The following is a 17,092-nucleotide window of genomic DNA, read 5'->3' as shown; positions in this document are numbered from 1 at the left end:
GAAAACCACTAATCAATGAGGCTAACCGACAAAAACAGCTTCAATTTGAAGCATAAAGATTGGACTCTGGAGCAATTGAAGAAAGTCATGTGATCTGATGAGTCCAGATTTACCCTGTTCCAGAGTGATGGGCACATCGGGGTAAGAAGAGAGGCGGCTGAAGTGATGCACCCATCATGCCTAGTGCCTACTGTACAAGTCTGTGGGGGCAGTGCTATGATCTGGGGTTGCTGCTGTTGGTCAAGTCTAGGTTCAGCAACATTATGTGCCCAAAGAATGACGTCAGCTGACTTATTGAATATACAAAACGATCAGGTTATTCCATCAATGGATTATTTTTCTCCCCTGATGACACAGGCATATTCCAAGATGACAACGCCAGGATTCATCTGGCTCAGATTGTGAAAGAGTGGTTCAGGGAGCTCATTTTCACACATGGATTGGCCACTACAGAATCCAGTCCTGAATCCCATTGAGAATCTTTGGGATATGCTGGAGAAGACTTTGCACAGTGGTCCAAATCTCCCATCATCAATACAAGATCTTGGGGAAAGTTAATTAAACTCTGGACAGAAATAAAAGTTGTGATATTGCAGAAGCTTGTGGAAACGATGCCACAGCAAATGCGTGCCATAATCAACGCTAAAGGCAATCCAGTGAAATATTAGAGTGTGTGTCCTTTTCTTGGCCAGGCACTGTATCAGATGTACAATAAAACACGGTGTTATGTTAAAAGAAAAAAACGTTAATATTATGATTTTATATATTAAAATTAAATATCAAAAATATTAATATACTTTTTTTGCAATAGTCTGTTCTTAAAATTAATAAATGTATTTTTTTCAGCGTTTCGTCATATTGTTAAAAATATTGATAATCGCAAAAATATCCTGAAATATCATATTTTTATTTTAGGACCATATCACCCACTCCTAAAAGCCACTAATCTTGCCTTATCAAGTGTGTGGTTAAACAGAAAATGTGTAAATTTGATATAAACACAAAATTATCCTTTTCAGGAGAACTATGGTGTGTCAGAGACTGCGCCCTATTCACTATATAGTGCACCATTTTGGAGTTCCAGAAACATAGTGGACAATTTTCAGTGTATTCACACAATCCCACAATGCCCTGCATAGATGTACACTAATGGATAACCATAATGCACTACGCTGTTTGGTAAAAACCTGCACATGTTTGTGTCTGAAATTGTTCACTACTTTTCTGAACTCAGACGCTATAACAGGGTCCTTTATAGTAGTAATATATGGAATAGAGAAGACAGAGCTATTTCGGACACCCAGCTGAAGTAACTGTGTAATCTGTGATCACCTGTATTGATGTGCTGGCTGGGTTTGTTGGAGTGCATGGAGCCATGACATACGGGTGACTGCACTGCCCCCTGTGGTTGGATGACACCCGTGCGGGCAAAGAACTGATTGATGGAGGAGCAAAGGTCTGCGATTTGGGTTGGCTCCAGAGACCAGTTATTCAGCTCTGCCTGCCGCATACTCTCTCTCAAACCTACAGAACAATAAACAATGTTGTTTATTCCAAAACTAATTCACATATTTAGGCCAAAAAAGAAAATACACAAGCACACTGCAATCTGATGGATCCAAGCAAAATTTGTTAAAAAGACCTGCTTTGAAAGTTCTGTTAGAGCCCTATTTGTTGGGGATCATTTGAATGTGATCAACTGGACGAATATTTTAAGACTTCAAAACAGTATTATGCAAAGAGGAAGTCATACATTAATTTTGCACAGAAATGCCAGCAAGCTCTCTAGGCCCAAAGTCGTCTGAGATGGACTGAAAGAAAGAAAACGGGCATCAGATACTACATGCCACAGATGAAAATATCCATCCACTGTTACACATGATAAATGCAAAATCCCGCATCTGTGATTGCATGGGTGTGCATCATTGCCCGTGGCATTTGTGATTTGGATATATGTAGAGAAGACATTGAAGCAAAGGCTTATATTGGTATTTTGGAGAGATGTATGCTGCCATAAATGTAACATCTTTTCCCAGGAACTCCATGTCTGTTTCAGCTGGACAATGCCAGGCCTCATTGGGAATGAGTTACAACAGCATGACTTTGGAGACACAGACTGTGTGTGCTTGACTGTCCTGTCTGCAGTGCAGATCTGTCTCAGACTCAAAATGTATGGTGCATCATAAGGAGGACAACCAGATAACTGCGACACCAGAGTGTTGAGCAGCTCCAGTCTTGTACACAGAAAGAATGGGCAAAAGCTGTTAAAACGGCAACAATTAGAATCTTCAATTTCAAAATGATTAAAAAGAGTAATTAAAAGAAAGGTAATGTGCCCCTATGGCTGATCATGTGCAAGGTTGGTCTATTGACAAAAAAAGTCATACAATTATGATACAGCCATTGTGTATCCTCATAAAATCATGTTTAAAGCTTCAGCTTAAAGCTTTCAGACAAAGCTTATACTTAGCTCAGAAAAGTATAAAGTGATTCGAGATTTTTTGTAAGTTGATAACATTGCCATATTGCCCACCCTTGTAATAACTCAAACACAATTTGGCCATTCTAATTTTCATTCTACAAGGCATTAAAATAACTCACAGGATTAAAGTTCCACATGTAGATATAACATGGAATGATCTCTGGCTGAACATGTCTTTTATCCTTGTTAAAATGATTTAATTTCATAAGTAACCTTTCCCTGTGATATCTAATTAAACCCTACCTTGCAATTTTATAACATAATTGGATAAACCCTGTGACCCACTGAGCGCAACAGTGTGGAGTAATTCAATTTTAAAAAAAGGTAACTCTTTTTTTCTTAATCAAACAGCTCCTTCAACCCAGCTGCTGATTGGCAATTGTTCAGTTATGCAAGAAAAGGTATGTCAGTCAAAATCTGTCACTTTAATCCTTTACAATGTAATAAAAGCCATAATGATAAACACAAAATAATCTTCTAGTAATCACACTCTGGTCCAAACTACATGAATATCATTTGTTCAGCAAATAAGAAAGCAGTATTATATTCTAACATACATACCACACCTCTGGCTGTTTATTCAAGTTGTCTATAGACTGCTTGCTTTGTGAGGTGTATGAATTCTGTATGACTGTGATTGTCTAATTCTACCATGATAAGACAGACAAGGTTCTTCTGATATCTGACACTGTACCACGTACTATAAAAACAAACAAAAGTCTAAGTTCTCTTGTGGCTGTATATATATGCGGTGGGATTCAAATCAAATTTATTTGTATAGCGCTTTTTACAACTGATGTTTTCGCAAAGCAGTTCACAGAATTGCAGTAAAGACGAAGTTTTAACATGAAATGTAAAACTCCCAGGTGAACAAGCCAGGGGTGACAGTGGCAAGAAAAAAAGGAAGAAGAAACCTTAGGAGGAACCAAGGCTCACACGGGGGACCTATCCTCCTCTGGTTAAACTACGTACAAATTATTGACAAAAAGGTCACTGTACCATCACATAGGTCTGCTGTTATGCTCATGTGTACTATATAATCATAGTATTAATAATAGATAATGAAAGCAATAAAGATAGTGATAATAATAATAATAGTAGTAGTAACTGTAGTAATATTTAGAAGTCCTGGAAAACTTCAGTAATAAATAACAATTAATAACACCACCTTGAAAAGGTGAGAGGTCCACGTCGGACCAGTTGTAGCTGCTGGCAATGCGACAACTTTCTTTCAGTGCATCCAGGTTTGGGTACCAGTCACTGGGCAAGCCTGCAGAACAAGGAAGAGGAAGATATGCATTTCCACTTAAAAAGCATAAATTTGACTGATTGATGCATCCTAAAGGAATGTTCCAACTGTTTTTCGACCTAATCTCTGTCTGATGGATCTGTAGTGTACAGTCAACTATTTCAGCACATTTCCTTGTACTTTGGAAAAAAAACAGAAAACAATTTGGTATCACTTTAAAATAAGACTACACTTATTTCTAAGGTTTATAAATAATTGTAATCTCTTTATTAATGGTTATTAAACATGCTGTTGATGCATTAAAAGTCATTAAACAGTTATAACACACGACAAAAAGGGCAACAGTGACCTGTTTTTTTTTTACAGTTAAATCTCAGATCTCGCAGAATACGGACCTCACTTTGTCTTCCCAATCAGTTGACATTAAACAAGTCAGATTCCTCACATTTCTTAATAAGTTTAACCATTTAACCACCAGGTTTAATAAATTTACTAACAGTGTCTTTTAATACATTAATGATAATGTGGTGGTTACTTTAATATATGAAATGACTAAATTCACATTCTCAGCTTATTCTTTACCTTGACATTTTCAGTAAGTTCTCTGACACATTCAGTACAACACATAGAAGAGGTCACTGATGCCCTTTCTATCTGTGTTACAAGTGATAATTGATGACTTTTAAGGCATTTACAACCTAATTAATAACTACATAATAAACAGATTTTTAAGCCATTCCTTTATAAATGTATATTCTTATGTTAAAGTGGTACCACTTTTTCTTATTATTGTTATTGTTATTGTGAATAGACAAGTCAATGTGCAGTCTCTGCATTCCATCGGTTAATATTAATGAAAATTATTTCTAGAATAAATTATTATTAGTTAATTCTTCAATTCAAGATATCTGTGAATTTTTTGGAACTATATACGATGGAACTAAGAGGTAGACGAATTTTTAAGAACTTGTGAAATTTGAATACCATGAAGCTTACTGAAAGTAAGTAGAACATTCTTAATGTGTATGGGTTGCCTTTTGCCAGCTGTAGAATATGTAAGGTCACATGTTTAATTCAGCCCCAGCCAATAAGTCCATAGTGTGTTTTGAATATGAATGTTATCTTTTGCTTTCTAAATAGAAGAAAACCTAGTACAATGTTTTCTGTGGTTATCCACATTACAAAATGGATGCATCAGAAACAGATTTGGGAAAACATAACTATCCATGTAAGGGTTTTGCAGAAAATGAGAAGCTGTTTTTGACCAGTAGGGGGAGCCAGACCCCTCTGCTAAAGGACCCTCCATATAGTATGTGAGTGAATTATTTGCTATATTTGCTTTGTTCTCATTAAAGCAAAGAACATAAATCAGATGGTGATTTACTGTCCACAGCCCCTAAGCTGCCATGCATTCTTTTAATCTAAAACAAATGACTATTAAAAGAAACCTGAATAAATCAGCCTGTCAGGGAGTTGCCCACGTGGAGGAATGGAGACAGAAAGAAAGGAGACCAGAAGAAATAAAAAGCACTGAGCAAGAGGATGAAGACAGGATGAAAAAATAACAGAGATGTTAGGTATTTAACCAGATCAAGCTATGTTGAGGATCCTGTTCCTTAGGTTATGGAGTCTTTTGAGATTCTCCTAGAGGTCTATTATCACTGTGTCATACTTATAATTATACATACCTAGGTTGGAAGCAGCACCCAAAATATGCACTTTGTACAAGTACAGACTGTAGCACATTTGTCACAGCACAATTTAACTGTTCTCTTCTACTCCGTCCATTTATGGAAAAGATATTTTCTGGGTGATAAGTATTTAAACCACCCCCCGCAAAATAAAATATTCAGCTATGACGTGTACTGTAGCCAGCAGTGTTGGGGTACTTGCTCAGTAATTCACTGTAGCAGCTAATCACTTTTCTCAAAAATTATCGTTTTAAAAATTACTTCCTAGAAAAATGTAATCTCATAACTTGTTTTCTTTATTATTCTCTAAAAACCCAAACTCATCATTACCTTAAAAAAAGTACAAGTAGAATGCCCCATACCTTATTCAGCTGAATAGAAATAAACAGGCAATCATAATTAAATATCATTTAAAAGGCCTGCCAGCCTTGTTGCCTTTACTGTGACCACGTAGCCAGTTTCTCTGATTAAAATGATGGATGATGTGGTTAGAAAATCGAGAAAACAGCCAGTAGAAAGTTGAGTGAAAATTTAGTCTTGTCCGTTTCTGTGAGGTTGCAGCACTCTCTACAGCACGGAGACCATTTACATTCAGCATTATATCAGCTATTGGAATTAGGGCTGTGCAGTATCGTATCGTTTGCAATAATGTCATCATCACTTTTAACAAAAAAAAAAAAAAAAAAATAAAAAAAAAATATATATATATATATATATATATATATAGTGATATTCTGACTTGTTTACGTAATGATTTAGCACAATGACTACTCTGTTTGTATTGTTATTTAAGTTACTGTTGTTTACAAAATAGACAAATATTTTCATATTTTTTGTCACTTCTGAATGTTTGAAACTGTTACATTTGTAGTAAAATAAAAATGTTTAATAAATAAAACTGGGCGGCACGGTAGCACAGCAGGTAATGTCGCAGTCACACTGCTCCAGGGAATGAATAATACCACTTAACAAAAATATATATATATTACATATATTTAATTTAATATAATTAATATATTATAACATTTATTTTGTTTCAATAGTGTGTTCTTGAAATTAATACATTTATTTTTCAGTGTTTTGTCAAATGGCCAAGAATATCGTTAATATCGTGATATTAATTTTGGGCCATATCACCCACCCCTAATTGGAATCATATCAGATACTTCTATAAATGATGAAGTTTACGGTGTTTTGGGTGCTTTAGATTCACACAAAATTTTGTGTTTTCTTGAGAGATTCTTGAGAGTTCTCTATTAAGTTACAGTAATACTGTGTGACAAATAAATGCATTACTGTAAGAGATTACTTTGTAACCACTGACACTGATGCTCAGAACCTAACCAATATTGAAGAGCTAGACAAAAGATCAGTAAGAAAGTGTACAGGATTAAGATGTGTCAGTGTAGAGAGTTTGATTCTTACCAGTGCTGCAGGGCATCTGTTGCTGAGTTGGATGGGGCTGGTGAGAGAGGTTCTGGTGCTGTTGCTGCTGCTGGGAGTGCTGAGAGTGCGAAGTGTGCTGAGTATGTTGGGTGTGTTGGCTATGGGGCTGGTGCTGCCCGTGTTGGCCATGCTGGCCATGTGGTGTGTGCGGTGTGTGTGGGTGTTGGCTGTGTTGGGCATGAGGGTGCTGGGAGTGCGGGCCGTGCTGGGGCAGGTGCTGTCCGTGGGGAGAGTTGTGGGGATGGGATAGTGGCACCTGGCTGCCGCTGGTAGGGATACTGTTGGGATGCGAGTTGGTGATGCTATTCTGGTTGGTGTGGGGGTGTGAGCTGATGGTGCTGCTGGGGGAGTGCTGGTAGGAGCAGGTGTGTGTCTGCTGGGAGGACTCTGAGGGCATGCCCATCAAACCTGCAAAAAAATACAAACATACGCATTAACACATCATACTGCATTTAACAGGCATGTTATTTGGGAAACCCTGGCTTGCTTTAAACATGACCACCACCTTAGTTTCACCACCACCTTGTTTCTACATTCATGGTTCATTCTACACTGTGTATTTGTTGCTCTGCATACTTTGTTTGCTCCCTTTACCCCTGTTCATCAATACACAGAGGAGGTATGATTTGGGTGGTGGATCATTCTCAGCATTGCAGTGACACTGACATGATGGTGGTGTGTTAGTGTGTGATGTGCTGGTACAAGTGGATCAGATACAGAAGGGCTGCTGGAACTTTTTAAACCCCTCGGTGTCACTGATGGACTGTGAATAGTCCACCAACTAAAAAGGTTCATCCAACAGCGTCCTTTGTCCACTGATGAAGGACTAGAGTACGACCAACACAAACTGTGCAGCAACAGATGAGCTACTGTCTCTGACTTCAACACCTACATGGTGGACCAATGAATAGACAAAACAAGAGATGGACTCCAATCTGTAATTTCAGAACTATGGGCAATGAGTGTAGAAACAAGGAGGTGGTATATACATGTGCGTGTTTGTGTGTACGCATGCAGACAATGTTCATTGCACAATGCAAATCTGAATCATTATATACTTGCTTTAACCTGTGGTCAGTCATTATTGTAACAACACACAGGATGAAGGGGTAAATATCCTATGCCGGTCCATTAGAGCTTCACTTATGGCCCAGCCCCACCCTTTTTCTACCAGAAGCCACAACAAATGTGCCTAAGTGACATTTAATGAATGTCCTGGATGTAGTCACATGGCAATGTGTTAATGGGTGAACGTGTTACCGCATTTACAGAATGATGATGTGCTCGATGAGGACATAGAGATCATAGAAATGCTTATATTAAAAGTAGATTTTTGATTCTAAAAGTGTTTACCAACCTTTTTAAAAATTCTAATGCTTTAGTAAACTTTCATGTGTTACGTACGCCCCACTCTGACCCTATGGTTACAACATTGTTTTTGTGATGTTTGTTCCAGTTTTAACCCCCAAATAATAACAGAATATGGCAAGAAATATGAAAAAAATGTGTTCCATGTTATTCCTTTGGTCTGTTTTATATTTCTCATAATTCGGCTGGGTTAAATGTTTTAAAGGGATAAACATTCCTATTGTGTTCACTAAACTTATAAACTGAACAAGGGGTGAAAAAATGAGATATTTAACTAAAATGCTTCTTTCTGTCATCAAAAGCCATGTCTGGTATAAGAATTAGAACAAACTCCCTGCCCCTGTATGTCAATCTGAGCAAACATTGAGGCAGTGACTCTCCTGATCTTTGCCACTAACAGAAAGGTGTTACAGGTTCAGTGAGAGCAAGGAGACAACAATATGGTCTTAACTTAAGGTTGATAATAGATGACCACTGAGCATCACCTGAATTTCAAAGAAAGCCCTGACAACTTGTTTAAATGTCACATAAAATATTTTCATTATTTCAAGTAATATTATTAATAATTGACATGTTGTGCTTCTTAATATTGGTAATACATTTCAAGTCAAGACCATTCTTAATCCTCAAACACCTTACAGAAATTTTATTGAAGGCCTGTTGCACTGTATTTGTATCGGTGGCATATTTCATATCGGTCAAGCCCAAAAGTGCACACGCCAGCCTGCTGGTCTTAAGAGGCTGCTGTCCATCACACTGCTGGCACACTAAACCTATTTCAGTGGAGTGCTTTTAGAGCTGGCTCCGGGGCCTGAGCTGCCGCAATCGCCAGAGAACACTCATCGGCAGGGTGACGGAGGGGCATCTCTTATCGTTAGAGAAAGCCCATTGTCCAAGCTGGGAGAGTACAGAAAGCAATTAGCCAGCAGCCCCCCTGAATAATAATGCGAGCTCATCACCTATTATCAAAGCCAGTGAATTAGCTCAGTGTCTCCAACAACGGGGTGTGAAATCCTCTCGCCAGCTTATTTTGCGCGTTTTAATTGCCCAAGCTTGTCTGACTAAGAGATTTCACTTTTATGCATGTGAAAAAAAAGTAACAACTTTCAACTAACGAAACATAGATGATAGATTAAAGGAGAGGCACCACTCAGAAAACATTAACGTGGAACGCACTGAATTCACGAGAAATGTAGGTTAGGTGAGCAAGGTTTCGGGGAGACTTTACTCCGCACAAACCAGCGCCTGTCAAGGGCTTTTTGTACGTCAGTCAATCAGATTACAAACAAAAGGTTTTAACTGGAAAGCCCTGCTGTGCAGCCAAACTAATGCCAGAACTGCAGTCTGTTACTGTTGTATTATGAGCTGCAGCTTGAAAGAGGAAAAACTCTTCTATCAAATGGATTTCAATGCAATTCGGTAATATATGCTTATTTGTTTTTTAATCTAGAAAATGCATGTTCCTAAAATAACTTTAAACTAAAACATGAGAATCCTTCATTTTAGGACACAAAATAGAGAAAAAAATGCAGATAGTCATCTTTTTTATGAATTCAGAAAGCCTGAATTCATGATTATTTGTAACATCCTAAACACATGCTTTTATTGCTTTGGCTGTATTTATTAAAAATGTATTGCATTACAATGATGTGTCCATTTCTATCTGTCAATTTGTGTGCATGCATTAGAGTTAACAAAATAAACCCCTAATGTGTTAATTTGCCACAAGAAACAACTGCTACTTGAAAAGGTTTTGATGTTTGGGTGTACATTGACTTGGATGAAATCATATGGCATTATATAACAGGGAAAACTTAGCAGGGACTTTTATTAACCCCTGAATCATTTTCTAAATAACCAACCTCAAACATTTAACATTACTGGTTGGTAAGTTACTGAAGCATCTCTCAGAAGCACATGTTTACCCTGTTGGCTAAAGGACTGCTCGAAGACAGACTTGTAAAGGCTGCGGAATGAGGCACTAAGATCTTCGAAGTCGGAGAACAGGAGCTGCTTATCCCGCTCTGGGATGCTGTACTGGGGCTGAGGGGGTTGCTGCAGACTCAGTGACTGGGACACAGGCTCTGGATGACTTGTCACCTGCAGAAGCAAAAACAGGAAATAAAATAAAATGAGTTAAACTTCCTTGTTTGTACACTCACTGCCCATTCTCTCACCTCCACTGACCACAGGCGCACTCAGTAGTTCTACAATTACAGACTGGAGTCCATCTGTTGCCTTGTAAACCTTGTTTGTCCCCTTTCACACGGTTCTTCAATGGTCAGGCCCCCCCACAGAGCAGGTATGGTTTGGGTGGTAGATCATTCTCAGCGCTGCAGTGACACTGACATGGTGGTGATGTATTGTAATGGTACAAGTGTATCAGGCACAGCAGTGCTGAAGGAGTTTTTAAACCTCTGTTATCACAAATGGACTTAGAATAGTCCATCAACCAAAAACAAGCCAACAGCATGCTGTGGGCAGCTTCCTGTGATCACTGAGGAGGACTAAAGGAATGCAGAGCAACAGATGGACTACAATATGTTTTTGTAGAACTACTATATATTTAAATATTACGATTATGACCACCTCCTAGTTTCTACACTCACTGTCCATTCTCCCAGCCCCACTGACAGCACAGGAGCACTTTATATGTATAAAATACACCAATCATCTACAATGTTATAATGTTATAACAGCTTTCCCAAGGACACTTTACATCAGGAAAAGAGGGGAGCACAAGGAAAGGACAAAAGATTAGCAACAATGACCGAAATCTACCATGACACTTTTAACTCCAGTGCTGCCCACTCAATGGCTGTGGCTGGCCGACTGGAGTCGAGATAGGAGATGACAGTCCTGACTACAGCACTCAACATCACAAACCTCAACAAACGACGCTGGAGACGCTTGCTCACTCCAGCACAAATAAAACCTGCAGGAAGCCATACTGCCGCCTCTACTGCTCTGCTTGAGCCATCTCTATTAGAGCATTCTTCAACCTCATTTCTATCTGGTGCATAGATACTTCACCAAAGGGGTCACAATGCCCATATTTGAAAACTTCAGGGTTGCAGTGGGTCCGGAGCCTACCAGGAATCACTATATCTCTGGGCACAAAGCAGGAACACTCCCTGGATGGGGTGCTAGTCCATCACAGGGGAGAACACTTCTATGGAAACTCTTACACAGACAAATGTCTGGAACACCTGACAGACAAAGGGATAACACACCAAACTCCTCACAGATAGTGACCTGAGGCAGGGCTCCAACCCAAAACACCAGGACCCCCAAGAAATTTTACAGGTTATGGTAACATGGTTACGAAAATGTTCACAAAAGGCGGAAAGATCTCACCTTATTTGCATCTGCATTAGTTCAAAAGGTAAATGGCAAAACTTTAAAAGTGAGAAGAACTAAATAGAATCAAACTGGGATTAATTAGATTAGAAAAGACAATTTCCTGGGGAAAATCACTAAAGCTATGCCTATTTTGTATTCAAGTTTTAAACAGAAGCCAATGCACAGATGAGCGGCAACCTGTTTATGAGTAAAATCAATGCAAGAGCAACTATCAATCCCAAAAATATAATCATCTCATGGTTAACCAGTGCTCTTCAATCTGACTGCTACAAACAAAAACAAACTACAATTGTTTTTATTCTTTTCAGCTTCAGGTTGTTTTATAAGCTCTATTACAGATTCTGTCATTTTACGGATGTCATTGTCTCAGAATGCTCTAATGTCTGTGTTCCTTCCAGTCAATCTGTTACAGTCAGATCTGCTGGAGTCACTACACGAATGAAAATATTCACATACGCTTTTCTAATGCACTCAACCAAACTAACTCCATCTCTTTACTGTTTTCAGAGAAAATGACAGCCCATTGATGGAAGATTGTCTGCTGGGTTCTCCTGCGGTCCACATCAGACCAGCTGCTCTCCTCCATCTAAAGCTGCCAGCCTCGGACCCCCGCCATTACCCACCACTCCCCCGCAATTACACTGAAGTAGACTGATGCTTCCAGCACTGTTATTGTGGCCCCAGATTGAGGACACTCACTTATATATATATATATATATATATATATATATATATATATATATATTTTTTTTTTTTAATTGCCTTAATCCCCCATTACTTCATCACTCTTACATCAGTACTTTACTAACTACACACTAGCATAATGACAGACATAACTGCTGACACTGTCCATTTTTTATCAGTAGTTTGATCACCACCTCCCATGGTTTCTTCATCCAGCTTTGAAGGAGTTTTTCCTACTACTGTCACCTTCGGCTGCTCACCTGGGGCTTTCTGATTTAGATTTTGATTGATTCATTTATTGATACAGACTCTACTCTTATGCAGATGAAATAAAATATAATATACTTAAAATAAATTATGATTTTATATCTGATGTACTAACATTGAAAACTTATGTATAATTAAAACTTTGTCAAATTCATCCAAAATATTTTGTAATATCTCATTTTGTGTGCCATGGTCAGTGCTGTTGTCTTCTCTGAAGCTGCCCAAGAACAACAGAAAACTGACGAAGGTGGTAAAATATAACTTACTGAAATGTTCATTGACTCTGTAAAATTAAACTGAATGAAGTACACAAACCCCACTTTCTAAAAACATACATACACACACAAATATTTTAATTCCCTTTCATCTATTAACTAAATTCAATTTGTTAAAAATAAAAAAATTATAAATTACTGCCTGCAACACACTCAAAGCTGGGACAGAGACATATTTACCACTGGGTCATATCTCCTTTTCTCATAAGCAAATATGTTTAAAGCACAAGCAACAAAATAACCATAAGTATTTCAGCTTGTTGTCTATGTTAAAATGGGCAAGTCTAAAACCATGATATATTTACTCTGCACTTTCATTTAATTTTGGTCATTTTCTTTAAGCACTTCTAGGTAAACTTTAAGCAAAAACTGCATGTGGACTGTAATAAGATGTATTAACATGTAATAAAACTTAATCTTTTACTTCTCTATAGTTATTTTTTTGTTTGTTTTTTTTTTTTTTTACTTGAGTCAATCCTTTTTGTCAGACAAAAACATGTGGCCTGTAGGATTAAGTATTGAAGTATTAAAAGAAGATTTGAAGTATTAAGTACAAAATAAATGTATGCTGATCTATATATGCCCTTAGTTCAACAAACATCTGATATCTGAAATCAAAAATGTTATTAGTTATTTTAAAGCTCTGTGGTAGGTAAAGCTGATCCATTTCCAGCCACTCAGCTGCCTGTGCAAATATATTGGCTTGGATTTTACATGCCTGGACCACAAAGCAGAGTCAATGTAAATTGGTTACATGTAAATATATTCAAAAGGACATGGACAGATATACTCTGCTGAAATGGTGGCAACAACAGTATCACTTCTTTATTCATTTCTACGTTCAGACCAAACATGATGCATTAGCGCAGCGAGGCCTACAGCTAACAATCTGTAACTGTTGAATCATAACTTCATAATATGTACATTAACATTCAGTTAATAATCTTAACGACTCAGGTCTCTCCCCTATAAAGTAATAATTTTAGATATATACAGTGACTTAATTATACAGTCACTTAATGATTAATCTAACTGTTATGACTTCTATTCCTCTCCCTTTTCTGCGACAACTAATCTCTTTCATGGCACTGGGACACTACAGAATCCACACTGCCCCCTAACCTGCCAGAAGTGCACTGCAACCTCTGAGAATTGCTGCAAATTAATATGAACATTAGAGAGTGTAAGTTTAATGACAATTTTAAACAAATTACACCTTTAAAATCTTTCAACAGTCAAAGCCTAAAAATCAAAACCCTTCTTCACTAATTGTTGCAGCATGACAGATCAGTTTATGCTGGTTTCGGAATCAGACAGAATTCAGCAAGTAACGGACTGAATGAGTTCGATCGAAATTGAGAGAGAAAAGGAGATAGAAAAAGAGAGCATTGTCTGGCCTGCTGTAGTAGTGAATTCATCAGTGTCTGTAGTGGATCAATGCTGGAGCCTGAAGCGTAGGGCTTCGGGGGAACCACAACAAAGCAGGGGGCGTCTCTAGTGGGAGAACTTCAGAGGCGGCGGCTCTCTTTAGCCAAGCTCCAGCAGCATGCTCACTGCCTTTCATTCCCTTAACTCCAGCGTCACGCTGCCCCTATGCATGGGCCTCTGAGCTTTCTGCAGTGTGTTATGTGTGTTCTGGGAGTTCGCTAGGAGGATAGCACACACTCTCAATAACTCCACTAAAGGAATCTGCAAAAAAAAAAAAAACTCTCAACCAACTGCTGAGAGTCCTGCAACTTCTGCTTTAGCTATTGGTGTAAATTCTGGAATACTAATGCTAGAAAGCAGAGCTGAGTTGAAAAAGGTGCCCTGCCTGGGTCTAAGGAGGTTAGCAGTTTGGAGGTACAAACTGATCAAGACAGACTACAGTCTGCACTTGAACAACTACAAAGTGCAACTATTTAGTAAGTGGAGTTGATACAAATGGACTATAGTTTTCGGTGCGTCATCACCACTACAAATGTTTGCCTTCTTTGACTTGCAATGTACTGCTCGCTTCTACCAAGTAAAAGACACAGCCATATTTGAAAAGTCTGCATTTGAATCTAATTGTTTTATTGTAAACCATCATTCATAACTCTCTCTAAAGGAAATGTTTCAGGTAATATGTGCATGCACACTACTGCATGCCAGTCTGACCCATTAATATTAAAACATGTTAAAACAATCAAATATGCTACTATTTTCTGTAAATCATTGCAAAAGCAAACATCATTCATTTCAGTCTTATCTTGTTTTCTGTTTTGCTTAACACCATTTTTTTCAGTGTCTTAATGTTGCAGCTGCATAAAGATTTGAGCTGAAGTTTACCGGCGTGTAACTGTGCACACTCCCAACACTGTTCAGATTGACTGAGGCCAGGCTCTGGTCAGACAGGCTGTTGTTAAGGCTGCTTCTCGGGCTGTCACTACCATCCTGGTCGGGGTTGTACAACGTCATCTGAAAAGGCAATTGACATATTATTAACAACAATAATACATTTTATTTAAATATTTTATATCATTGATTCATTCATTGTCTGTAAGGGCTTTATCCTGTTCCGTGTTGCAGTGAGTGCAAAGCCTACCCAGAACCACTGGGCGCACTGTGGGAACACACCCTGAAGGGGGCGCCAGACCTTCGCATGGCGACACACACACACACCAACGTGTGTTTTTGGACTGTGGGAGGAAACCGGAGCACCCAGAGGAAACCAACATGGTTTTTAATACCATGATATATTTCTTAATTTTAGTTGATACGAAATATATTCGTTATCGATATGAACAGTATAAAACCGTCAAAAAACTAGCAAAACAAACAAGAAACATCACAATCAAACATAAACCTCTTGGCTTTGTCAAAATTAATATTTTCAAACTAACTTTATAATCTGAGTGCCTGGAACTGACGGCAGCACCCTGTAATGAACATCAGTCAGTGACAGATGCTGTAATTAATGTGTATGGAAATGTTGAATATGGTTTAAAAATCATATTTTTGCTATTGAAACATTTTATATTGTGACATATAATTGATATTGAATTATTGTCCAGCCCTAACTGTACCTACAGAGCGTTTCTGAATACAACCAGTCTTGTGTTTCTACAAAGACCCATTACCCATTAATGATAACCGATATTCCTTAAGTGAGATGCCAGAGATAATGTGAAGACTCAACAAGATCTAGGCATACAGCACAGATAACAAGGGTGGAGTGGGAAAAAGAGCCAAACAAACAGAAACTGTCTGGCGGTTTCTGAGGTCAGCAGAGTGGAATCCTCTCCGCTTGTCACAACACTGCCGGCTGTTACATCACATGTGTTGGTGCGTGTGGGTGGGGGTGTGTGAGGGCTGCCTGAATGTAGAATGCAGAGATGACCCAAAGTCTACACTTATAGTTTCTCTTATTTGTTTTAGAAAGAAACAATGATGTGAAAAACTAACAGTGACTTAAAGTACACAGCCATCAGTCAGTGTGTCCAGTCATGTTAATTACTGAACAGATTAGACATGAATATCAGCGGAATATGAATTTCCTCCTAGCTGTGTGTAGACAGTATCTGTTATTACATGAGGTCAATACTGTAATGCTGGGTCATTTATTGTAAGCTTACCTTATTAGTATCTTATCTTATTAATACCTACACACACTGAGAACTTTACTAGGAATAAGACACTTAGTACTGGGTAGGGCTTTTCTTTTCTCTCAAAACAGCAGTCATTCATGAGACTGACAATCTTTTGGCTGACAGAAGCACAACTAACCTTGACACCTGCTGTTGTAGCCCATACACCTCAATATTTGTTCTAATATAATTTGTCTATATTTGTTCTGCATATTCTGATATGATTTTTAAGTTCACCACAAATGTACTGTACTAGCCTTTCTCTCAGCTCAAAATGTCATTCTTCCTTGTCCACTCTCATCAACAAGTCATTTCTGTTTGCAGAACTGCTGCTCACCGGATGTTTATTTGTTTTGTTTTATTTTGTTTTTTGCACCATTCTGAGCAAACTCTAGAGACACTGTTGTGTGTGTGAAAATCCCAGGAGATCAGCAGTTACCTAAATACTCAAATGAGCTGCTCAGGCACCAAAAATCATGTCACGGTCAAATTCCCCATTTTGACATTTGAGATGAACATTATTTTAACCCACTGGCCGATATCTGCATAATTTTACACACTGCACTATTACAATTTGCATTTGTATGTGTAATAAAGTGCTCTGAGAGTGCATATTGGTACACAGAGTAGGACCGTGATGTCAGGAGATGTGAGCAAAG

At 38.2% G+C, this 17,092-nt stretch overlaps 1 protein-coding gene across 1 annotated transcript in view; it reads right to left on the bottom strand.

Annotated features, from left to right (window-relative positions):
* The window catches only part of foxj3 (forkhead box J3), a 153,356-nt gene that overhangs the window by 8,181 nt on the left and 128,083 nt on the right, over window positions 1-17,092 (bottom strand). The window contains exons 6-10 of the mRNA XM_066672262.1: window positions 15,136-15,264; window positions 10,162-10,336; window positions 6,848-7,276; window positions 3,651-3,752; window positions 1,333-1,524 (exon numbers count right to left, since the gene is read on the bottom strand). Coding sequence (XP_066528359.1) covers window positions 1,333-1,524; window positions 3,651-3,752; window positions 6,848-7,276; window positions 10,162-10,336; window positions 15,136-15,264 — 1,027 coding nt within the window. The remainder of the gene's footprint in view (window positions 1-1,332; window positions 1,525-3,650; window positions 3,753-6,847; window positions 7,277-10,161; window positions 10,337-15,135; window positions 15,265-17,092) is intronic.

This window comes from Hoplias malabaricus, chromosome 5 (assembly GCF_029633855.1).
Source record: "Hoplias malabaricus isolate fHopMal1 chromosome 5, fHopMal1.hap1, whole genome shotgun sequence".
Classification (NCBI taxonomy): domain Eukaryota; kingdom Metazoa; phylum Chordata; class Actinopteri; order Characiformes; family Erythrinidae; genus Hoplias; species Hoplias malabaricus.
The sequence above is the reverse complement of the archived record's forward strand: the minus strand, read 5'-3'. Positions and strand labels throughout refer to the sequence as shown.